At 40.1% G+C, this 26,443-nt stretch overlaps 1 protein-coding gene across 2 annotated transcripts in view; it reads right to left on the reverse strand.

Annotated features, from left to right (window-relative positions):
• SDK1 (sidekick cell adhesion molecule 1) overlaps window positions 1–26,443 on the reverse strand; it is a 393,889-nt gene that overhangs the window by 63,408 nt on the left and 304,038 nt on the right. For both annotated transcript variants that reach the window (XM_035340049.1, XM_035340050.1), the window contains exons 24-30: window positions 21,816–21,925; window positions 19,228–19,378; window positions 17,088–17,325; window positions 11,284–11,399; window positions 10,828–11,017; window positions 8,725–8,823; window positions 558–752 (exon numbers count right to left, since the gene is read on the reverse strand). In XM_035340049.1, coding sequence (XP_035195940.1) covers window positions 558–752; window positions 8,725–8,823; window positions 10,828–11,017; window positions 11,284–11,399; window positions 17,088–17,325; window positions 19,228–19,378; window positions 21,816–21,925 — 1,099 coding nt within the window. The remainder of the gene's footprint in view (window positions 1–557; window positions 753–8,724; window positions 8,824–10,827; window positions 11,018–11,283; window positions 11,400–17,087; window positions 17,326–19,227; window positions 19,379–21,815; window positions 21,926–26,443) is intronic.

The following is a 26,443-nucleotide window of genomic DNA, read 5'->3' on the forward strand; positions in this document are numbered from 1 at the left end:
TGCAGAATGTGAATAATCATTTTGTGCCTGATACAAGAAGTAGAAAAATTCTGGACAATCCAGATACAAACACTCTGCTTGAGTTTACAGCAGTGAAAAGGCCAAAGTAATTACTAACACACTAGGTCGGACTGAGGTGTAATGGAGGAGCCACATGGAGAAATCCTGCAACATCACCGACTCTCACTCTGTGTTCCCTAATCAATTTAATTCCTCCATCATTTACGTTCTTAAGCTTGCAATCTTTCTAGAAAAGAGGAGAGCTGAAAAAAATAAAACTATTTGACTGCAGAAGGAGGCTGCATATGGCCAATATAGCAGCTGATGGAAAAATCAATCTCCAACAGCCCGGCAGGTTAGAAGAACTGCCTCTCATAAAAGTCTGTCTTGCTCACCAGGTTTCTAAAATCATGATGTTGCTATGGTTTGGAGCAGGTTTATGGTGTGAGAAGGAGGAGGTATACAGGCTGTAGCTTGTTATTAAAATTCCCCTAAGTGCAGCACAGGCTCTAAGGCATGCAACAGAAAGCTCCTCAACCTGTGGCTGCAAGCATTACCTCTTTTCTCTGTTGTGATCACTGTGGCTTCCAGAGGCTCCCCCCAGCCCTGCCTCGTCTTGGCAGACGTCCGAAAGATGTATGCTGACTCAGGGGTGAGGTCTGTAGCAGTGAACTGCCTGACCGTTGAACCAACCTCCACTGTCGTGAACTTGTTAGGGCTGCTGCTGGCCAGGCGGTATGCAATCTGATAACCTGAAATCACAGCGTCAACAGAAGAGAGTAGAGAGGTTAGGATGTTTTTCTAGCAGGAACAAAAGAGCACCAAAACTATTACTTTATTGTAATTACTTGTTTAACTGGACCAGAACTAAGTAATTTGCTTCCTTTAGGGCTTTAAAACTCTGCTATATGCCAGCCGTCCACAGTCAGGTGCAATACCTTATGGGGAAATTACACACTGCGGTGCACACAAGGGTCTATTCAATATTATCTGCCCTGGAACTGACTTCACTTTCCATCCTTCATCCCAACAAGACACAAAAACGTATAATCTTTTCTGAGCATACTTGTACCTTTTTGGAAAGGCAACGGAACAAATAGTTTATGCAATTCATCTCACCTGGCTCAGTGAGTTCAGGACAACACTCTCTCTTTTCAGCTTTCCACCCAAACACACGCACACACTGTTCCCTCTAACACACACACCATGATAGCACTTGTTAAAACTAAAAGTTCTTCGGCTGTTGGATTCCTGAACTGTGCAGCCTTCATAATACCCAGGTAAATGCTTGCCCCTGCTTTTTGCATTTGCCTTTATCTCAGCTCTCCCACTCCCCTGTAACTGTACGTTGAAGGCTGGGACTGACAATAAAAGCATTTTCCTTCTGTCTTCAAACACTGCTGTCCCTGTCCACACCCCAAGGAAGAAGCCTGCAAGCTGTGAGGTCCTGCTTAAATCATGCTGCACTTAATAATCAATTTTGTGGATGCCTGCAAATGATAGCCCTCATTCCAACCTGCCTGCCTGATGATTACGAGCTCACAGTTTAGTGTGTATTATTAATGATCCAACTGTGCAAAGGAGGGCGTCCAGAGTTCGCACGCACCGCTAGCAACAACTGGCCCCCATAGAGGGTCTGCCAAATGTTCAAACCCATTCTGTACATCCAGCAATTGAATCAGGCTCTCACTTCTGGAGCTTGATGGTAACTTTCAGTCCAGCTGCTAACTTCCAGAATCAATTAATACCAGAACTGGTGTGGGGCTTTATTACTCCAGCTGAATACAGTTGTATGATTAAATGCTTCATGAAGTTACGCAGGGCGGAGGGCAGCCAGCACATCCAAATCAGAGCAGCTGAAAACAAAATAGTCATGACACGATTCTGCCAACCGTCTGCTCATCTTCCGAAAAACAAAGGGGTCTGCAGACACCTGAGACCATCTTTTTCTCTTGGAATTAATATCCCAGCTAGAGTTTGAACTCCCACCAAATTTTGGCTGAAACAACAACAACAAGAGGAGCCAAACTTGCTGTGCTTCATTCTTGAAGGTCTCTGCATGAAAACTGCAAATTCTATCTTACCTGTAGCTATTAGACAAAATCAATGGCATTTATTTTTCACTGTGAATATCCAACAATTGCCACATTGCATTCACCGGAAAGACACAGAATTTGTGCACTCTCTTGAGTAAATGCCGTACTTGTGTGTGGTACATGCTTTCATGAACAGTGAAATTTAATTGGGATACAGATGGTAATAATTTTGGTGTGCTGATTATCACAGTGCTGTTGATGAAGCCCCAGCATTTCCTTGCCTTTTTTTTTTTTTTTCTTCCTTCCACAGCTGTTAGGAGATGGAAGGCAACAGCCATAGCTGCCTTACATAGAACAAACCTTCCTGCACAGCCACCTCTAAGAGCAATCTGGCCTTCAGAGCACCTGTGCCTTCAGCCCGAGCACCTGCAGGCTGTGGTTACAGCTGGTACAGAGCTGTGTCACTGCACTGCCCCAACATGCAGCCACCCACACCTGAAAACATGCCCCAGCAACCGAAAGCTTCCAGCACCTGACCTGGCTCATGTCTTGCTGCTGTGGGTATCCCCGTGCAGTGCCACAGTCTGCGTGCTGGGTACATCCATACACCAACTTGTCCACAGCTGGGTGGATAACGTTGGATTAATACATAAAACGTGGCCTGATTCTGAGAACTCCTGAGCATGCTTACATGCCAGCAAAGTCTTAGGGTCTTACACATTGAATATCTCATTTCTTCTCCTGCAATCTACCTTCTTTCACCCTCCAGCTCTCCCATTGCTGGTCCCATATGTTTCATCACAAAATTTCAATATCTTTAATACTATAGCATTTTGATCTTTTGCAAAAGTCCACAGGAAGACGGACAGCAGTGGAGAGAAGAAACGGATACAGTATGATCTTTCTTGTTTATACAGATGTGCAGAACACAGGAGTGAGAACCTGGTGTAAAATCTCAATAGAGGGGAAAGTAGTAAAAGAAAAGCACTGGGGCAATTTTTACAGCAGCCGGGAAGATGGAGGAAGAAGCAACTAAGATGGCAAAAGAAGCTTGATAAAGCGACTTAAGATGTAAAGAATAAGACCTGGAGGGAAACAGACAGTATTAAAAGAACAGAAAACTTGATTTATCTAGTTATTAAAAGATAAGTATATCTGTGAAATATCATTGTCAAGCAATTTTCTCTCTTTCCTACATCATTCTAAAATATAAAGTGTAGTTAAAATGTGAGGAGGAAATAGAAAGACAACTATTTACTGCTAAATGGTGGTACTCATGCTAGAAAGCCAATTACAAATGTGCACAGATCAGGCAAAGGAACACACACCTATCTAGGCCATCATAACAACTTACATGGGAGTGGATCCTTGGCTAGATTAAAACCTAATTTAGCCATGAGAAAAAAGAAATCTCTTGTCACACCATGTCTCAGACAGGTTCAGGTTCTGCAAACTCCCTTTCAATGCCTCTCTTTGAAAAATAGCACTTGGCCACTGCTGTCCCCTCCCCTACATGTGCCATGCTGGCTGACAGTTGGGGCAAATATCTATTTGCCTGGGTATCTCAGGCAGACTTTACATAACCATAGCCTGCACCTTTACATATTTCCTCAGAAACTCAACACTTCCCTCAGCGTGATGCGAAGGTACATATCCAGCCTCTGCATCTGAACTCATCTCACTCTTGTTGCTGCCTACAAACCTCCTGAGACACACTCAGTATCTTAATTTTGATCCTCTACATCACCTTCCACTATTAGACAATTTGGGCAGCCAAGATACGTTCTGTCATAAAAATCACTGCTCTGAGTGACACGGAAGATGTAATATTAAACCACAGCTCAGATAATAATTAGGGCTAACACAAGATCAAAAAGATAAAATTATTAAGTTGATGAATTTCAGCAACAAGGGAGGGGAGAAGACAGGAAATGTTGGGTGAAATTAAACGAGGCAAATCAATAGAGGTAAATGGAAAGTGTTCAAAGAAAAATTAATGTATGCTTCAGGGCTGTAAGAGGCAATACCTGTGATTACTGCAGTGGATGAATAAGGAAGCTACATTTCTTTACTAGATTATGACAATAGGATGTTATAGATACGCTAGATAAAAAAATAAAAACCAAAGATTATGAATGAAAGTGAAATCTTTAAAAGGTGATCGCAGCAAACTTTTCTAGGAAAGGAGTATCTTACAGAATGTTAATCATCTGGATGGTCAGTCAGAGGGATATGTACTGTTTTCTTCATTTTTCTTTTCTTTTTTTTCCTACATAGCTTTAGATCCCAAATCTCTTCTGTTACTGGGAGTTCTGCTGTTCACCAGGCCAAACTAGCATAACAAAAAACCTGAAAGATCAGCTCCTCAGGAGTTTATTTATTCATTGAAACAAGGCTTATTTTTGCATTAGCATCTTCTTAAGTATTTTTTGCACAACTGCAAGCAGTTTCATGAGCTATGCTTTCTGAACTCAATAAATGGCAACAGTCTGAACTGCCTGTTAAATGTTAGGTCACTAACACAGCCAGCAGATTCCCCAAAGCAAACAGGCAGGAAGATGACAACACACCATGAATATAAAAAAGCTTTCAAGCTCATCACCATACAAAGCCCTTCAGAACTGACAGCACCCGCTCATGCAGGCCATGGTGCAGCAGAGATACAAACACTTATTAATTTGTCACAGAACTTAGGGAAAGCCAAACGATACTGGGAGGTTACGGTCTGCCTAGTGGAGCAGCAATCCAGTTTGTTGATTTTACTGCTTATCTGTTTAAGGGCCAGCGGGTGTGCAAATGCAACCTAGGATCAAAATACGCATTTGCAAACATGGATTACATCCAATTTTGGTTCTAATTCTCAGTGGAGTTCTTACACTCTTTTGCAATAAGCTTCAGGTGAACGCTAAATACAAGCGTACCATGAGGAATACTAACCAGGAAGGATGCTGGCTGAGCTCTTGTTTTCAGGGGAAGCTCATGGGTAGACTTGCATATATGCACATTAATGCATCATTTGCCTTTAATAGTGTTTGAAGGAGCTATGCTGGGTGCTAGCTGAGTGGAGTAAAGAAATGAAGACAGAGTTAAGCCTCAGATGGTTACTGTAACATTCCCGAAAGGAGAAGTGGAAATATCTCGCAGTTCTCTACAGTAAAATATTTAAACAAACAAACAAGTAGTTTTCCCTCTTGGTGCCTGCCAGTATTTCATCCTGCTAATCTCTGTCTGAAATGCTAGAACATGTTTTGATATAGATTACAAAAATGTTAGCTGCAAAGGTGCTTGTATACTCTGAGGACAAAGCTAGCAGAGCAGGAACATTAGTTCAAAGGCTGTGAATATAAGTTGCTCTTGCAAAAGAAAAAAATATTTTTTTTCTTTGCAGTCCCACTAGTGAATAACAGGGCACCTTGCAAAGTAATATTAACTTATTATTTTCCAGTAATTCTACTCCAGTGTGCTAGAGGGTGGTGGTTACAATGCTCTTTCAAAAGTTCATTGCAATAATAAGATTTAAAAAGTGCACAAGAAAGAAAATAAACCTGCAACCTTTAGAATGCTACGTTTTTTATTTTTATTTTATTTTTATTTTATTTTTTTTAGCTATTTTTGAAGCACTCCTCGATTCTTATAAAAGATCATGGAAGATCATTGGCAGCTAACTACTTCCTCCAGGAACCTCAGTTTTTCTACTATCAAAAAACCAGAGGAGTGAAAACTGTTGAATGAAGACAATGGATTTCAAAGAGGTGGACTGGGGAAATTGGTAAAGCCCCCGGGAAGGAATTCTAAGGGAAAAAGGAATTCAGGTTAGCTGACAGTTTTAAAAGAAACAAAAATAAAAGTTCAACTATCCCAATGCAGACGGAAGCTGTTAAGAGCCCAGTACGTTTGCATTCAGACCTCACTAATGACCTGAAAATCAAATCTGAATTGTACTAAAAGTTGAAACAGGACAGATTACTAAAGGAGCGTATAAATAGACAGCACTAGCATGTAGGGACAAAATCAGAACAGCTAAAGGTGCACAGTGAGTTATAACTTAAAGGGCAAAGGCAGTTAGAAAGATCTTAGAAATACATTAGAAATACAAGAGACAGAAGGAGAGGTCAACTACTGGGAATAAAAGATGAACACAAGACAGGTGGCACAGAAGAGCAGAAGTCTGATACCTCTGCTGCTTCACTTTCACACAAAACCCGTTGATATTGACTAGATACTTAACACAAATTAAAACTGACAACAATAGAAGTATGGATGTAGGCTAGAATAGAGAATAGGTTAACGAATATTTAGCTAAGCTAGATGTAATCAAGTCAGAAAGGCCTGATGAAATTTGCCCTGCAGTGCTTATATAACTAGCTGGAGCCATCTCTGAATAATTAGTGATGATCTTCAAGAACTTGTGGAGGGCAGGTGACATGCCAGAATATTACTGAAGGGCAAGCAGACTACCTTATCTTATAACATGAAGGGAGGAAAAACAAGGAGTTATGAACAAATTAAGCTAAAGTTTAATACTTAGAAAGATCCTGGAAAAAAAAAAGAAAAAAAGAGGAAATATATAAACATCCATGAGATAATTAAGTGCCAGGGAACAGCTAATACATATTTGCCTGGAACAAATAATAAATATCAAATAATTTGTTTTCCACTTTGACAGCGTAATTTGGCCAGGTGGGAAGAGTAGATATGATCCACATAGACTTTAAGTAAGGCTTTAATATGGTTCCACATGGCCCTGTCAACAGCAAACTAGAGCAACAGAATTTAAGAAAAATACTGCACATTTTCCCTTGATCACTTTAAAAAAAAAAAAAAGTCAAAATGTTGTTAGCAACAGTTTGCTAACACATTGGTAGGACATATTAAGTAAGGCCTCATGAGAACAAGTCCTGAGTCTGTTTCTCTTCCGTATTTCCATTAGTGACCTGGCTGATGGAATTGCCAGTCTACTTGCAAACTTCAAAAATAAAACCAAATTGTGAGCAGTTGCAAGCCCTTTAGAGGACAAGACTGTAATTTGAAGTGATCCTGTTAATGAGAAGAGATGGTCTGGAATCAGTAAGATGAAATTCAATAAAAATGCATGCAAAGTATTGCACTTACAAAGAAAAAGCTTAATGTACACCTGAAAGAGGGACTGACCTGCAGAAAAGGGGAAGAAATTAATAGTGAACCATAACTTACTTCATTACAACACCAGTGCTGCAAAAAAGTCAATATAGGACCAGGTACCCTGCGATGTGTTACTGGGTATGGAGTGTGCAAGACATATGAGACAAGAGTCTACGTGCTAAACATGACAAGCATGCTAAGGGATACCTTTCACCTTCCCTTCCAGCCCTATACTTGGATGATTTTGTTGTGGCACTGACCAAGAATTAAACGAGTGGATGAATTGCACAGGGCACTGTGCAAAGATGAAATTAAAGAGAGTTCTTACTCCACTGAGCTTGCAACTCCAGCAAATAAGGCTGACCAAGTGCAGAAAGGGGAGACATTGCAACAGTCCAGAGAGCAAAATATCTTTTGTGCTTTCTCATCATTTGTAACAAATGATTTTTTTTCTCCTTAACCACATCCTGTGATTCAAATCCCAGTCTCTACTAAGAGCAAACTTAGATGACACACAGTTCCTTAAAAGAAACGCAACAAATCAAACCCTGAAGACAACCAGGAAGCCAAGCTTCCTTGAGCTGCAGAGAAACCCTGCGTGGATCCGTCTCTGACAACTAAGCGGTGCCAAGTTTCACACAAACTCTCTTTCTTGTGCTAAGAAGACCCCTGCAGTGGCTGCCTTTGGACCCCATTTGATGATTTCCTTGCAACTTCAGGTGTCAGGATTACCCCCCGAGCACCCCCTGTGAGAAACTACACACCTAAGCAAAGACTCTGACTCCTTGACTCAGGATCTAAACACAAAGACAGACTAGTCCTTTACTTAAAGGGATATTTAGAGGTATAATCCTTACTCACTTGCTAAGACTATCATAAAATGTGTGGAACATCAGCACAGAACATAGACAACACTACCATGTAAATATTAACTACATTAATTTAAGAGGCAAGAATAGATTATTACATTGTAAAAGCTTTCGACTTTTTAAAAGTACAAGTAGCTGTTGGTATACTCCTGGTGCAAAGACAACCCAGGAGTTACAATAGCAGCAAGGTAACAAGGTTTTTCATGAATTCCTTTCATTCCTTGCTGCCCATTTACCTCAATAAAAAGCCAAGTGCGAGTTAACTGCTTCCAACCTGAAGGAAGCAGTAAAACAGAAGCACACGTGAAAATGACAAGTTAGGGATGCCTGGCAAAGGCAAGTGGGGGGAAGGAAGGGAAAATCCAACTCTGCCCTGCTGTCGCTCAACAGGCAGCTTGCCAAATAGCCCAGCCAAGCAGGTTACAAATCCAAATGCAGATGGAAAGAGAGATGACAACTCAAACATAGTGCCATGAATAAAATGCAATTCTGACTCAGGAAAACAAGCGCCACGGAGCCTGGCAGAATTTTCCTCCTCACCGCAGGGCACCGTGTCTCTCAGCTGATACACCAGACTATTTTCTTTTCTTTAGCCATGGATCAGCTTATGTGTGGTTTCTAATCGGATGTGCAAGGAAAACCGAACAGCCACAGAGCACGCTCTGGTCTCCAGCCCCGGGCTTGCTGCTCCCTCTTACCCAGGATAACTCCGTTGGGCTCCTCCGGCGGCTGCCAAACAATTCGCACCGACGTCAGCCTCACCTCGGGGAACACCAGCCTCACGGGCGGCCCAGGGGCTGGAAAGAGAAACAGAGATCACGCTAGCAGGCATTGCGTGTCAGAGGAATTACAAGTTTTCTGCTTATTTTACACGGAAGGCAGCCCAAGGTGTAGCTCACCAAAAATAAATAGATGGTTAGTAGCGCCCACGTACATACATAACACGTTTACTTTGAGGGATCCTGTCCACAGCTGAATGCCTCCAGCACCCATGAACTCCAAGCACAATACAGAACTAGTGCACCCTACTGTGTTTTACTGCACATGTGAAATGAGTTTACAAGGATGCTCTGATAAATGAGCTTGACCTCTGCGAGTTATCTCCTGGCGGCATAGCAGGGAGCCCCTGCGAGCCAGCCGCATCGCCGCCTTGTCACCAGATAACCGAGCACATCCCACGAAGCAAGTCACCGAGCTGCCTTTATGGACAGGAGTTGTGTCAGCTTAATCTACTTCACACCTGCTGGAGCTGAATAATATCTCTTCTCTGTGTCATCGGTGCTAGCTTTGAACTGCTTTCTGATTTTACACATGCATTTTAAACACATAGGTCTGAGCTGGAGAATCAGAGGCAGGTGAGGTGTGTGTTAATACGGATGGCTGGTGGCTGCACTGACCATTCCAGGTTTACAGGGTGAGGAGATGTTAATTCTCACATTTGCATCCACAAAATTTCCCCTTCAGCACAAATTCCACCTGCGCGTTACCCCTGATGATACTTTTAATTAAGCTGAGCCCAGAGGAGACACAACATATTTATGTCAGGAGTACGGAGATGGAAGAACAATTTGTATCATTTGCCAACATGCACTTAAGGAAGGAACTGCTATAATGGGGTTATCTTAAACAAACAGTTTTAAATATTTCTCATTAAAGTCTGATACATACAATTCCATGAGTGCTCTTTTACTCCCTGCAGAGTTCTGCTAACAGCAATTTCTCTTTGTTTCCTTTCAAAAAAAAGCCATGTCACTACAGAGGCTGAGTGCTGAGAAAACGGCTAAAAGAAATGCCTGGGAGCTGCTGTCCCTGTTCTGTCCCATTCCTGTCCCTGCATGCTCTTGCACCTTCCCTGCACTCTGCAGAAAATGTCTGGTTAAGCCAGGAGTCTGAATGTACTTCAGCCCAACAAAATAGCCTTAATGAATTTGCGTGTAGATACCAATGTTTTTTCCATTTCTACTGGGAACATTTTCACAAAGAAAGAGATTTGTTTGTTTTTCTTCATTGGGAGTAATAAACAGAAGCCTCTTGCACTGATACTACCCTTCATTTAATAGCAAAAAGGTAATGAAACTAAAAGCAACTATAGCATCTGCAAAGCAAAAAATGCTTTAAGAGTTGAATTAAATTTCTGTACAACTCCACCAGCAGGAATGCTCTCACCCTGCAGGTGTGTTCAAACAGAACTGGGGTGAGGAGGGTTGCCCAGGGTCTTTCAGCACATCAAACTGCACTCCAGAGTCCCTGAGCTCATGGGAAGCACTGGAGGGAATTACAAAAGGAAGCTGGTATGATCACCTTCCACGGTCAATGCCTTATTCTTTTGGAAAAAAAAATTAGAATGGATTACTGAAGCTGCAAATTCCACATCTCTCCTTCAGTCCAATCAGACCTAGATTTGTTTATTGCTTCCAACTGTAGCACTCTACTTTTTCTTTAAGCATTATTGAACTTCAATAGACATTTATAATTGGGCTCTATAAATTGTCTTCAATAGAAATTGTCTACATCAAGCTTCAGAGTAGAAATAATTTTAGAAGAACTTTTCCTTTTCATCAGCTGTGGGAAAAAAAAGGAAATGGGCGACTCTGGTTTTCAATGTTTTTGCCAATTTTCATCCCATGATTGATGGAACAGTAATATTAGGTAAGGATCAAGTCCTTTAAGTTCAAAGTTAAACAAAATAAATCCAAATAGTCTTAGTGTGGGCTGTCTTCTACACCTGCATCACTAAAAGAAAATAGTGTTAAAATTTGGATCAAGACAGACCTTTATTTTGGCAATCCATACACACTTACCATCATCCTTGGTTCTTTCTATAACTGCAGGAGAGCTGGGGAGTCCGTCTCCAATGCGAGTGAATGCCAACACCTGGATCTCGTAGAGCACATATTTCCGCAAGCCAGACAGCAGGTAAGACTGAGTGTGGTTACCTCTCACTATTTGGCTCTTTGGTTCAGAGTCTAAATCTTTTGCTTTGAAAAGTATCTGTAGAATTAATGCATAAGAATACAGAAAGAAAAAGATATTACCAAAAGAAGGGTATGCATTTTAGATTCTTCCTTTTCACATGATATAAAATGAGATTAAATTCACCGATCACCCCTTTCAAAAACAGCACGCTTCTGGTATCTTATCTGGTTTGAGTTACGGATAATATTAACATCCCCCAAGTGAACAATAAATTACAAATGCAAAAACGTATCCAGGTAGTGCTTTAAAAATGTTGAAAACATGAAACTCCACTTGCATACCTTGTAACCCAGGACGAGACCATTCTGCTCAGACTCAGGGACCGCGCTCCATGTCAGAAGGATCTGGGTTGAACTCACAGCTTCAGCAGACACATTCTCAGGAGGAGCAGAGGGAACTAGAATCAGACAGCATTACCAACAGCAGAAATAGGTAAGGCATTCCAGATCATTTTGCTCCATCTCCCTGTCTGCTTGGGATTGTTTCAGGATCCCTTAGAATAGTACTCTAATCTCAAAGGACTTGAATATGTTCTGGACAATCCCTTCTTCTCTTGTGTTCATTATACATCATCTTTACATTTCAGCCTACTTAACAATTTCGTACCAGTTTGTCTCAGAAATCACAATGTTTGTAAAGAGCTAAACACTCAATGCTAATCACAGTCTACAGAAGAACAGTAAATATAGAAGGACATGAATAAACTTGAGGTTCTATGTATTTGCAGTAATTAGGATCAAGTTTAAACTACCGGACTTCTACAAATGTCTATCTCCTACTGTTTCTTTTCCTTACGCCTTACTTTCCTATGCCAAAAGCTAGAAATCTTTATGAATGGGAGTTTATCTTACAGTATGATCTGCTCTACCACGAAGTTTTAAGCCACCCTGGCATCCTATATTATCCAAAAGGAAATTATAGCATCTTGTCTAGAGTTAGCAATAATTCCAACCACTGGACTGCACCCAGACCTCCCAGTTCAGTAAGAAGTGCTATAACCTCTAAGCCTTTTGATTATGTGATGGTGCTTAACATTTGCAATACATCAATTATAGACAGATACATTAACGCAAGGTGTATTTTCAGGGACTGATATGGTGTAAATGAAAGATATGCCTATTTCATTTATGTTGCAAAATTGGCTCATATGAAACTAGAAACATTATTAGAACTGATGGCACGGGAACACTGTAATTTTCTCTGACTCAAGAGAGGAGCAAACTTGCATTTTCTCATGCCATTAAAACTCAAACCACTGCAAAACCACCACACAACTGCAAGCTTTTGTGGGCAAGCTTAATAGCACGCAGTGTTATGCAAGCAGAATTGGAGGCTATTTTTAAGAGTTCACATTTTATGCTGCCCTTTCACATTTTTTTCCTGTGGCACTTCCAACATCTGAAGGGTGCAATCTTTCCTAAAGCGTGATACACCTGTCAGACCTCAAGAGAACACTCACCAAGTTATGTTACACAAGTACTTATGGGCAGTAAGGCTTGATTAGGTGCTGAATATATCACAAAAAAGGACCACAAGTCTCTGCCAAAAGTAATGCTGCCCAAATGAAAGAACAAATCAGCTGTTTTGAAGGCTAGCTTCTGAAGCTCCTAGCAACATTAACACGATAATGAGTATGACACCGGAATTAATATAAATGGAAAAAAAAAGACACTAGTCCCCACCCTTGTGCACTCAAGGTTAACCACAGAGATAGTCATTTCTGAAACAATTTCCCTGTTACCAATTATTTGGGACATGAGGAACAGAGCACCATCACATGACACTGCAGCAGACTAAAATCCCATTTTTTTCCCCCCTCCAATGCTGAAGTGCTCTTCTTTTTTTTTAAATCTTCTCCTAGATTTATCCCCCACAAGGATATAATTATGTTAAAGGAAAATAGATTGCCAGGAGCCATGAATGTCTTTGGATAGCTGCCATAACTTTATCTGTAGATCTTCACAAAGAGCTACTCCCACATGAATCACTTCTGGAGAGAGAAAGGGTGGAGGTGGGTCGCAGGAAACCAGAATGCATAGAGGAAAGAAGCCCTTTCCAGCCACATTTATTTTTATTTTATCTGGTTTGAATCCTTTCAAGAGTGAAAGTTCCTTTATTTTACAAATATTTCTTTTTTCTCTTTGATCAGCAGCCACGAGATTTCCCGAATTCACAAAAGGTCGAGGCTGTGCCCGGGCTGGCCCTGTGTGCATGCTTTCTTTGAGGTGTGTGTACAATCGTGCTGCTGGCAGGAGGACTCTAAAGCTAACAAAGGAGAGAATGGTTTGTTGGAAGATTTATTAGCTCAGACTCCTCTTAATTCCCAGTGACAGTCAGAGCAGCTGAATGTCCCCTTTCGCTGGGGAGGATATAAACCCAACATCCAAATGGCAAAAATACTTGTGTTGATCAAGTATTTTGCTCCATGTTAGTTTTCCGTTGCTATTCTCATATTGGTGTTGAGAATTTCATTTTAATATGGATGTATGAATTCCAGGCCTCCAACTGATAGTATGGATCTTATTGTTGCCTATCTTTTGTCAGGTAATGCAGTTTGATCAGCCATTTAAGAATGAATTGAAATGTAACCTTCATTTCTTTGACCTCCCTACTCTCTTAGGATATCCTGTTTTCAAAGTAATTATAGTTTGCTAAGACTGATTAGTGACTTGAGTGGGGCATATAGATCCTTCTGTCCTCTGCAAACTCTGTTCTATAATGCTGTTTCCTTAACTATTGCACTGAAGACTTTGTTAAAAGCTCCAAAGAAAAGTTCTTATTAGCAACCTACAAGAACAGTGCAGAAGCCAAGCAAGTGTCCATAAAATCCCAGAGCTTTAAGGAAATGGACCAGAAAAACTGAAACTAAATGATTAGTTAATTCAGCAAACTGCCAAACTGTACTTTAGAAGATCAAACATAGGAAATTATAGAGTTTCTGGTACTTTGCACTTGAACTTCAATAGGAAAACAAGTTTTTAAGGTTATCTTTGTTGGCATCCAAGATCGTGCATCCAGTTTCTACAGCTGATATAACCATATTTAATACACAGCAAATGATGCCGTTTTATGTCTCTAACTGGGCCAAAAGCATCCATCTTTCAATAAGACAGTCTGAAGTTTGGCTAAGAAAGCTAGATAGTGTGATACAGTGGTTCTCTCCATAGCAAAAAGTACCATAGCTGCAGCACGCAACCATTTTGCCTATAAAATCAGATACTGCGGGCCACATTCTCAGCTTGTATCAACTGACAAATCTTGCAGTGACATTGGACCACATCTGAATTATCAACTGATGCACCACGGTAACTACTTCATGAAAGTCTGCCTCTGACTTTCATCAGAGATTGATCCTTGTGACCGTGCTTGTGTAGGAGCTGATTTTGAAGACAAGTATACACATTCATGCAGCTGAATGCCAGAAAATATCAAGGAACTGGTTAGGTGTATCTGAGATGAACTGTTTGAAAATAAGAGGGTTTGTATTTAAAACAAATCAGCCCTGTCATTGTTGCTCTAATAAATCAGAAATATTCACATTTCCTTTTTTTTTTTTTCTATACTATACCTACTACCGTATTCAAATCATAGAGTAGAAATTCAGCTTGTTACTCTGTACTTATTTTATGCTTTAAAATCAATTACATTATTTAATTTCTAACAGTAAAAACCCAACCAACCAACCAAAAAACAACACATTTTGGATTGATAAAACCTGTTTTGCTTAAAAATCCTAACTCATCCCTCTCCATTTTCAGCTGCTTGCAATTGTAACCCAGAATTTCATTTTAGGGCTTCCCAACTGTTTTTTAAGTCTGGGTCACCAAAACCCACTGCATTATTTATTCTCTTTTTTTCTTTGTTTTAAGATGTTTCAAATTCAAGTGCTCCAGAATCAGAATACCTGTACCAGCCCGCTCCTTTATTGTTAGCGCGTGTGCTCACTCAGCTATTAGTGATCTCATATCACAGTACAGCTTTATTTTTAATACAGATTTTGGACTCTAGTGACTGCACAGTCATTAGATAGCACGAGCTAATTTAGTGCCTGGGCTCTAACTTCTGAGGCTCCTTGGATGGTGTAAAACCCAGAACTGAGAGTTCTGCCAGTGAACCATCTTGGACAATGTCACCTCTGGCCCACTGTGAGGGATATTTACAATCTAAAGCATCAGTCAAAACCTACTTTCCCAGGACTCTGTATCTATAAAATGGATAAATAAATGTTTAGGAGACCTGTTTTTGAAGTACTTTGAAAGCCTAAGTGATAAATGTAATTTTTCTCATAATTCAAAAGACAGATGTAGAAAATATTTTGACCTCTTTCTCCAGCTTTTGATAATTTTATTCTTATTTTAACCCCATTCGGCGGTACATGCAGGTTAACTGCAGATTCCCTCTCATGCAGATTGCTACTGTACAGTGCTTTTTGTATACTGCAAATCTAAAAAGATACATCCAAACGTCTGAGCCTTAACTTGCTCTATTCAAGAAATCAGATGTTAGTATCAAAGAAAATACATGAAAAAAACAAATGAGTCCTTATGCCTAGATCACAGCTTTGTATTATTTTGATCCTGGTTTCAGTGTGCCTCCTATAATCATTTTCAAGTCAACCTTCTTTTAATACCCCAAGAGAAAATGCCAAATACACACATGTAACCTCTGATCTTTAGATGCTGAGCAAGAGCACTATAATCCTAAGGTTTTATGAAATCACTTAATCTTAGTATTTACTACATTTCAAAAGAAGTGTTTGAAGAGTAGTGGAAAGGAGAAAATGGAGCATGTGGTATCTTTTTATTATGATACAAAACACTTCAAAACTATTTTGTCTGGGTCATGCTATCTCTAACTCCAGTACTAACATGCCCTGTTTAAAATACCTCTGGCAATAGCTTTCCAATTACTACTTCCCAAAAAGCAGCACTTTAATGGAAGGGGATGACTTTGTCTGGCCTTCTTCTCAGCTAGTTCAAAGGACAGTTATCTGAACCAGCAGACCAAATCGTGTGCTGCACACAGTGCTGCCATTTCACGCCAACCAACACTGCGTGGTACAGAGGGAACATGCATGTCTCTGTCTCTGTAAGTGTAGGGTATGCATAAGATTAAACTGAAAAGCATTTTTATTAAGAAAAACAAGAAAAAAATAGTAAGAAAAAATATCAGCATTGGACCTTGCATAAACATAGGTCACAAGGAGCTTTTATTATATAACTTTTAAAACGTGTCATCTTTTTTTTTATTCACTTGCAATATGAATTTTAATTTATCAGGTGCATGTAGGGCAGGTTTGGACACAGGCTATGTGGAAGTTAACAGCTAAAGAGCAGCTTTTCAAGATCTGCTTTACTGTTGCTACTGAGCTAACAATAATTTACTGTTGCCTGAAATTGTGAGTTTGCTTATGGTATTTGAAGTCTCTGTGCTAGTATGGATGAAACAGCCAGACAGTACAGTACCCACGCTCTATGTCTACATGAAGGTTATGTCTATATAACCTTGTGTACACAATTTTAGAAGGTAGTTTTGAAAATGTGTCATCAAAAGCTCAGATAATTATCTTATTTCTATGTGGCTAATCAGCTCTCTAAAATAATTTGTGCCCTTTTAGAAATGCTTGGAGTTTGAAATTAAATTTCAGATAACTCTAACTGCCAGAAAACCTGCCCCAGATCAGAAGGAGATAAGGGAAGGGGGAGAATTAGGAGCAATGGAGCTACTAGGGAGGGAAAGGAAGTGCGAGATGGCTGCTCAGTAAGAGAAGGCTGTACACAAGCTTCTTGTTGTGCTGCCTGTTATGCTGCCAAACTGGGGCAGGAGTGGGGAGAGGTTGTTTTATTTGCTTTAAATAAACAACCTGCAGGTTTATGCATGAAAACATGGTAGGAGTAAAACAAATAAATAAATAAACTCCCTCAAATGTCTATATGTCTTTTTGCCTTCAGTGCGTCTAGAGATTTTTTTTTTCATTTTTGATTTAATGGATCAACAAGAAAAAAAAAAAAGCCGAACCAAAAGGCATAAAATCCTGAAAATTCTACAGCTTGTCCTTCACAGCAGACACGGTGCTTTGACTTACCAGACTCCCGTGTACGACCTCTCACTACTTCACTCCACGGTCCCGCCCCGATGGCATTGAAAGCCTGGATCTGCAGTTCATACTCTGTCCACTCCTCGAGATCTTCGATCGTGTACTCTCTCTCCAGTCGGTTGTTAATAACCTTCATCAGGGTGGGAGACTGCAGATCCGCACGCCAGAACTTTATCCTGTACCCCACCGATTCTGGATTGCCATTATACTGTGTGTCGGGGAGGGGCTGCCAGAGAAACAGACAAAGAAAAGCACAATATTACTACACAGAACACACTGCCAGGGCTTTCCATGCTGTATGCCAAGGCTGTCTAAACTTGTATAAGGCCACAGGAAGGCAAAAGAGAAAGGGGGGTTGATTTCCTGGTTTATTTATCTTTCTTGACATCTAATTTCTGTGTTGCTTGAAATTTTCTTTTAATTTTTACCTTTATTTTGTACCGCATAGATATGGTGACAGAACTGTGCCACTTGCTGTGGGTGTATCAACAGAGATGATACCAATAGAATATATTCAGGGCTTTGTGATTAATTATGGAAATGAATGATAAATTGCTGAAGCATGTGACAAATTCATTTATCGTATTTTTTAAAAAAACTTTTTTACTGACTCTCTCCCTATTCATTTATCAGCAGAGATTTATTCCAGTATTCTAACTCCTCAAGCAATTTGGGAGATTAAAATATGAAATAATTAGCCTACTTCATGAAGTTTCAAGTTTCTCCTCATAAAACTAACTACACGATGCCACGGATGGCTGAGATTCAGTTCTGATTCACTGGCAAAGTTTGATATACATTAACATTTCACAGCTTAGAAGACTATATCCCGCAGGCAAGCAGGGCTAAAAATGTGACCCTTATTCTGTTGGAAGGAAGGAATTCCCAGCTCCCAGAGGGACACAGATTCACCTGTAGGTCTTGAAAAAGAGAGATTAAACACTTTCAAATACTGATGTTATCAAGCATGAAAAAGGTATGCCAGGGCATTTTTAGCTGTGGCTGTTGCTCCTTCTGAACCTTGCACAGTAGGACTCACGAAAACCAGGCTCCCAGATAGTACAGCATGGAAACACAATCTTAAAAGTTTTTAAAAGTCTCTAAAACAACTTTGAGTTAATTTTGATGTAAGACATGTAGGTCTGGCTATAGTACCAAAGGTTTAACAATGTGGGCACGTTATTCACACAGTAAAGCCATGAAGGAGTTACGTGGGTCCTATCAAATGAACTGCAAAGACTTTTCTACACATCCTGAGGTGATGCCTTTGTGTTTGATGTTTTGGGCTTTCAAGGTTCAGAACTAACTCCTGTTCCATTGGCAAATTAGAATTATTCCTCGCTGATGGGAGAAATGCCTCCTGTTTCTGTAGCCCGATTTTGACTTCCAGCCGTAATGAGTTTATGCATGGAAAAGCTAACGTTTGGGCAAAAGGAAACCTGTGCTTCATCAGCTTCACACCACAGTAACCCCAGTGGAAAATCCGACCTAACAGGCGAGAAGAAAAACCATTCTGGAGCAGGTTAATTGCCAAACAAGTCCCAGTGTGGCCACCCTACAGGTAAGTGAGACAGTCAAAGGGGCACAACAGTGTCATCAATCACTGCATCTTTGCAATTAATCAGTTGTGTCTACGCTTTATCACGTAACTCCATAACCTTTCACATAAATATCTTCCTACAGGAGCGTAACATGCAAATGTTGCTGTCTTTGAACTGCAGCGATTCTGTACAGGCAGGATGACTGTCAATGGCCTGTGTGTACCTTCTGGGGGCTGTTTTACACAGAGCAAAAACAACTGAGCCCTAGGAAACTGCAAATTGGCTCCAGTATTATATTTCTGTCCCACATGTTGACCCAGACTGTGGAACTAGAGTCTCAAAAGCCGAGGCTTTACACACAGGCATATATTCCCCTGATGAAGTGGCAGAGGCAGTGGCAGTAGGCAATTTAAGTGATTAATAAGGCACTTAAGGTAAGTCTCAGATTTCCGAGTATTCTGAAAAAGGAAATCATTTTGCCGTCACTCCTTATGCCAAATGCAAGGAAAAAAATAGCATCGCTGAACTGGGGACTGCCTCCACGCCTCGGGCGCTGGCACCCCCCCCATCACCACTCGATGGCTCACCACCCAGCGCATCCACAGGCTGGTCTCACTCGCCGTGCGCACGGTCACGCTCCCAGGGGCGACGTCCGGAGGAGCCTGCAGCGTCTGGATAACCCGCGAGGGCTGGCTCAGAGGGCTGGGGCCGACCACGTTCACCTGCCGCATCCGGAACCTGCAGCAGAGGGATGAGGCTCAACGAGAGGCACCGAACACCCAAAGGGTGGGAAAACACGAATGGGGTCTCTCTAAATGTTCTGCAAAGGTTGTGGTGTGTAGGTCCCCTTTGTATTCACCACTGAATGGTTGACAGTAACTGTTTTCTGATCCTCTCAGGTATTTAAAAAAATGAAAATGAGATTAGCTTAGGGTCTATTAGAATCTTAGGTATTTGTGTGAGAAATTCACGTTAATTATGCTAAGTCTGATGAGCTTATGCTAGCAGTAAGTGATTTTCTCTTGCAGCACTTACACAATACATCCAGAAAGGTATTAAAATATCAAACTTCAGATATTCTCATTCCCTGTCAATATAAAAAATATTCCGGTGATAACATTTCCCCTCAATTACTGGTTGAAAGAAACTGATTTATCCCCATGCTGCATTTTCAGCTTTCCTGCACAAGTAAGATTAAGTTATTTAATATGGATATGGTTCTTTAAAAAATAACCTGTCTGCTTGAAACCATCTCTTCTACAATAGAAATCCCTACTGGGTCAGAAGAGATTTAGAGAAATCTTTTTTTCAGGAAGCACCAAATAATTAAGACGTGCTGTACATTTCAGATACTCTCACCCATCATAAACACAAGAAGGTACTGCAATTAGAGGCATCCAGCACTTGCACATAAATACATGACCTGTTCATATTAAACAATTCAATTTTGGACCTCATGACTGAGCTTGGGAAAAGGGTGAGATAGTCAACATAACTGCGTTTACTTATCTTCCCTGATCTCCTTGGAAAATGCATTAAAGGAAACACATTAAACAAATACTGTCCTTGATTCTACTGTCAAATGTTGGCACAAAATATAGAAAAGAGACTGGCCGATAAAGATGTGGTCTGATAATTAGCTTTCATGATTTATTTCCTAAGTAGGTAATAAGTAAAGCTGACTAGAGAACAATAAATCCATTTGGCAACAACTCCAGGTTTCAAAAAAAATATATAAAATTGTTCTAGACAAACAAAATAAAAAAGCTCATCTTTGTGTTTGTGGGAGAAAATAGGCAAAATTCAAGGAGATGCTTTATTGTACAAATGATGATGAAGAAAATCAGAGGGATCGGAGATCACTCTAATATTCAGTAGGTACGTAAGGAAAACGAGTGTGATACTCCAGAGAGAGAAATGAGATGTAGCAGCAAATTAAGCTAGAAAGTTCAATATAAATATATATATATATATGCTAAACTCATTATATATTTTCTTATTATCTGTTAGCCCTAAGACAGTTCTCAATGCCTCTGGTATGTGTGTAAACGATACTTTGCATGGACACTGAACATTGAGCTCTGGTACAACACGCACTTTACTATCACCTACTCCTGTTTTGGACAGCAAATTCTTTTCAACCTAGGTCATTTTTCTAAGCCTTTGTACAAGATATCTCTGCTCATGTGCCAAAGTTTAGAAAGAACTTTTAGTAAAAAAGGATAAAAAAGTAAAAAAAAAAAAAAAGGATGTAAAGTACTTTAATAAAAAGGGTGAGGCGTACCACACTTCAGTGGAGAGTTTGTGTGAAACCTAGTATGTTTCTGGGCTTTTGACTAAGGGAAGAAGACTAGTGGTGTACCAATTAGTTTTAAATAATACAAACTTTACTTTGGTTGTGTCTATTACTAGCTCTCAACAGCACATGGGATAGCTAACTGGCCTGTCAGACAGGGAAAAATGTACAAAGCTTCTTGTAAGTTGATATAACGCCACTACACCTCCTTGCCAACCAGCCTTTACATTAGCAAGCTATTTCAGATAGTATTTTTGTTAGGATTGAATATCTCCAATTCTCAAATCTTGTCTATACTAAAGCAATGCATCACTTGCATTGCATTGATTTAAAAATCAATCTAATTTAACAGGGGTTCACCCATAAAGTAGACGCACTTCAATCAGTTTAAGCCTTGCATATATCTATTAAGTTTAATTTGGGAAATTCTTATAAACAAAGGCTTCATCTAATTGATGTTACCAAATTAAGCTAAATCAATAAAATGATGTTCGAACTGATGTAAATATGTAATTACAAGTTTGCACCAGTTTAACTACAATTGATTCGTCACTGATTGATGTTACACTGGTGCACCCTTTAGATGAGAGAAGTCACGGGATATCAGTTACTCATAATACCATTTCACTTTGCACTTGTCTTCCCTTTTTAATATTATGAACTGTATTGCATGCAAATTATAATTAACAGTATCAGACAAACAATTTTAAGTATAAACTGTGGAAACAGTGAACCTTTTCCCTTTTGTTCGGATAACAAAATACAGCCAGCTGTTACTGATTAGAAAAGCTGTTCCATGATGCGATTAACTTTTTTTTCTCCTTTCTTCTTCCCCTCACCTCCCCCCCTGCCCCACAGCTAATTACCTGCTGTTCTTACCTGTAATGAGTGTAAGGAGTAAGGTTTGGTACCTCCAGCATCTGAGCATCAGGTTCATTCTCCACCTCATGGAGACTCACCCACTCTTCTTCATCACCCAGTACACCAACCTGTATAAAGGAAAGGTAAGAATAAATATAAAGCTGACTATATATGCATGTTTTGCATATCTATGGGTGTATATATATATATATACATATATAATTTTACATACCCAATTTTGCAATGTGTGCCACCCAGTGCAACGTAAGGACAAATATTTCTAAACATGTGATATCCACTTAATATTTATTTTCACATAACAAGACATTAGTTATTTGTAAAGCAACAGCATAGCCAAGTTAGCCAACTTGTACCTGATTGGTACTTCACTGGGATTCTCTGATAGGATCTATTCCAGAAAAACACCATGAGAGCTATTACCCCATTCAATCTCAGTGCCGCAATACAAAAATATTAAGGAGTAATGTAACAAAATGAAAAATAGTCTTGATAATAACTCACATGAACTGATGCATACTAAGTAAGTCTCAATGGAGGCAAAATGCTACAGAAGTGAAGACAGAACCAAGAACAAAGTCAAAGAACAAAAGACCTCATCTGCTGGGCTGCTCTTAGACCAGGCTCTTCCACATGCAGAGCTTTGTAATAATTAATCACAGCACTGCTGAGTCCAACACGTCCCTCGGCTACAGCACTGTTAGAAGGGACAGAAGGGTGATGGGAGCCAAAAGCATTACTTTCCATACAGATTTTAGGAGATGCTACAAACATGAACAAGGACCTGAGGAAGTCAACAAGACATGAGAGGAAGGCCAGCCTGAAATGGGACCCTGGGAGGTGGCAGAATAATCAGGCTGGGCTGTGTGCTTAAGAGCCATAGCAGGAGATGGAAGAGAGGTGGTAGATGGCTGAATTTCATTTTGGAGATTCACAAGTGTAGAAACACAGAGGATATGAGACAAGACTCCCTGCTATAATTTCTTAGCACCATGCACTGTTCTACTCCAGTGCTTCGGTCCTGCCACAACAAAAGAGGATCTTCTTCAATTCATTGAGGGAGTGATGCTCTTACCACTCTGCTCTTTCACTACAGCTCCAGGAAGATCACACTTCATTGAGATTTAAGAACATAAAAAATATCCTTTGGGGTGGGACAAGTGGACCAGGCAGCCAGCATTCCAGCTCTGACACGGCAGTAGCAAGTAGCATTTTGTGAGAGCCACTATCCTGGTCATAGCTGTAGTCAGCTCCCTCACCCTGCCCTGGTATCCACAATTCTGGGTTGAGGGATATTAGAGGGACATACGGAGCTATTCCCTTTAGCATCTATTTATGGACTTCACGTCCATTAAGGTGATTAATCCTTTTTTAACCTTCTGACACTATCCACTTTCACAGCCTTCTGTGGCAACAAATTTCAGAAGCTCAAGACCCAGTGTGTAAAGAGCTACTCTCCTTAATCTTTTTTAAATAGATCCCTACGAGTTCTGTATACTAGCTACAGCCATTGACACTGTCAAGGCACTTGATAGGCAACATAGCCCAAAGTATCTAGCAAATCCCAAGTATTTTGAACAGAAAATGAGGTTTCTTTCACTCTTTCTTTCTTTCCCCTACAGGAGAAGCCGCCTGATTTATTTATAGATGTTTTAGTTCTTTGCTCACTCAGGAGTTGATGTGCTGCATATTTATGTTTGTGCATGAAGAAATGACACAAGGAAAATTAGGCCAAAGAAATAAGTTCTGCATTGCACAGCGAAAGGAAGCCTCTGTGATCTTCCTGGCAGAGGACTGCTTTCATGGAGGAATGTGGTTGCAAAGGTGTCGATGGGTCTTTCAGTCTCGATGGGTATCACAGACACTGCTTAACACCAAAGATCTTATAATCTACACTGACATTTATTTTATGGGCCTTTGAAATTCCCAGTCCCAACTGTGCTCCAGAAATTTTAGTGAAGTTCATGGATAGAGAAGCTCAAAGGAAGCATCTTGAGACAGGTCTGCATGGTAAAACAGAACAGACCTAAACCGAACACAGAGACCAAAGCGATGATTGAGATGTCATTTAAAAAACAACTACGTGAACAAAGAAAGGAAGAGAGGGTTGATTTCAGTCACAGAAACACAGAACACTTTATTAAAAGAGTTTCTGATTAATTCTGTAGAATGCATTCTGTAGAATGCTTATTTTTACAAAATTCCTTGTTCTTAACAGTATCTCCTCAAAGTGCCGCAGTAATTGTATAGCAACAATTCAGTGTTTGGAGGCTGCAAATAATCTCCAGTAGTGAGTTAGAATCTTCTTTTTATATTCCAAGAACAATAAGAGCTTTTAAAATATTTCTTGCATAGGGAAAAAAAAAAAAAAAAAAAAGGCCAAAAGACCACAGGTTTCAATCATTATGCAGCAGCAGGCAGGTCATTAATACACATTAAGGACCACATGGTTCAGACCCAGAGGCCCACAGGGCTGTGAACAATTGACATTGACTCAAGCTTGAGAGGTGTCCAAAACCCCTGCCTGTTTCGCAGATATGCATTTACCAGCTGGCTGCAAAGGTGAAAATATTAAGGATCTTTTCCTGATTGAGAGCCGGTGAAAGCTTTTATGCGCACAGAATTATGGCAAGCTCCCCAAAAGCTATCCCAGGAGATAGCTTTCTAATTTTAAATGCATTCCCTGCTAGGAAGGATGGGTGTAGCCTACAAGGAAATGGCAGATGCCAACCAAGCCTGCTATACGGATTGTCCCCAAGCTCAGGAGCCAGCTGGCAAGAGGTGGCCACTACTTGGTTCAGGAGCTGGGGGACCCTGGGCAAAGCAGCAGCACAGACAATCCCAATTAACCTCTTGCAGACTCATTCTCTGCTGAAAGGCAGTGATAGAGAGGGAGCAGAAGAAATCAAACAGAGACAGAAACTTTCAAAAACAAATAGATCAGGAACTTGCTTTATTTAGAATAATATCTGGTAATGCTCCAGGATCTGCAGTTAGCATTTGGGCCATTCTGCTATGGAAATCAGTAGCACATTTAGGAGTGAGCTGCTTTTGTGGGGATTTTTTTCCAAAGCAGAAGGACTAGAGGAGCTGGTAAACAGCATGGGGACTTCTGCATGACTTCTGCCTCACGAGGCCATGCAATTCTAGGTCACTGTTACTCAATACAAGTTTCACTTACTCAATTATCTCAGAAATGAGTCTTGGAACAGAACCTTCAGTGATGGACTCCTGTATTTTTAACTTCTGCAAGATCTGTAGTATGTTCCAAGTTTCAGGCTCTTGCAGGAAAAGGAAATTATTTTTCCTGAAAAACTCTGATGTTAGATCACAGGAAACGTATCCGTTTCAAAAATCAGAGTACAAAGGGATTCCCATGAGGCAAAAAGAACTGTGAGAAATGATTAGGATAAGAGTCCTACAGGGGGCCAAAGAGTCCACTGTGAGCCAGCCTGCATTACATAAAGTTAATTTGGAGGCTTATTTCTCATTGTTGTTTTTTTGGATAACAGTAAATGCAAAGTTCAGAAAAGGATTATGTTTGTGACAGGTGCACATGTATTCGTGTGTGCATTGTTTTAGCAGGCAGATGAGAACACCAACTGCTTTGCTGTTGCCATCAGCATAAAAACTCCTTAAGAAATGCACCCTGCATCTTAACAGTTCTCAGTATAATAGGGCCATGATCCCCAGGAGGTCTGCGGGGACTGCCACAATTAAAATACCTACGTCCGCCAAGTCACTTCATATGATTCTCCATAACTATCAGCCATCACAAGCTGGCACATATATATTTCCATCTCTAGGCTGTTCCCAAGGCATTATGTTCAATAAAAATATTCATTTATTATTACAGACACGAGACAGTAAAAAACAATATTGGAAATGATGTCAGACCCCTTTACTTCTTTAGGCATTAGTTTCTCCATTTCTAAAATGGAAATTTTTACATACCTTATCAATTGACTTAACATTGTCTGATGGACACTAGGTGAGTGAAGCTGCAGAATTTTGACTTAAAAAAAATAAGAAACAATTAAAATTTGGAATGTAAAATCATTTGCTACAGGTTTTTTTTTTTTTGTTTTTTTTGTTTTTTTTTTTTTTTTAAATGACAGTAATGCTACCAAAATTGTGAACAGTTATTAAGAACTAACTGCAGGACTGGGAAACACAATGTTTCTGTACATTATAGAGGTACCTTGTGTTCCACTATAGTTCAAGATATGTCAGAGTTTTCATTATAGAGGTCTATAACTCAGGCATTTGAAGTCACTTTGGGAGAAATTCGGTTCACAGGATGTCAGCCTGGGTGCAATTTTTTTTCTTACAAAATCCTTAAATCGATTCACCCATTTTTGATTTAAAGATTGGCAAAGGCATAAAATTGTCAGAGTTTCAGACACTTTATTTGCCAGCTCTGAAGTGAAAACGACACCAAGAGAATCACCTCATACAATGGATGAATCCTATCTGGGTCACTGACTTAACCCACAAAACCAGAAAATTCATGTTTAAAGTTACGTATGTCCCAACTCACAGTTTTACAAGAGAACAGAGTGAGAATACTTTAAAGGTTTTACTACTTTGAATACCCCTTTCCATTTCTGCTGCTGCTCACAATAGCA

Source organism: Oxyura jamaicensis, chromosome 14 (genome assembly GCF_011077185.1).
Source record: "Oxyura jamaicensis isolate SHBP4307 breed ruddy duck chromosome 14, BPBGC_Ojam_1.0, whole genome shotgun sequence".
Taxonomy (NCBI): Eukaryota; Metazoa; Chordata; class Aves; order Anseriformes; family Anatidae; genus Oxyura; species Oxyura jamaicensis.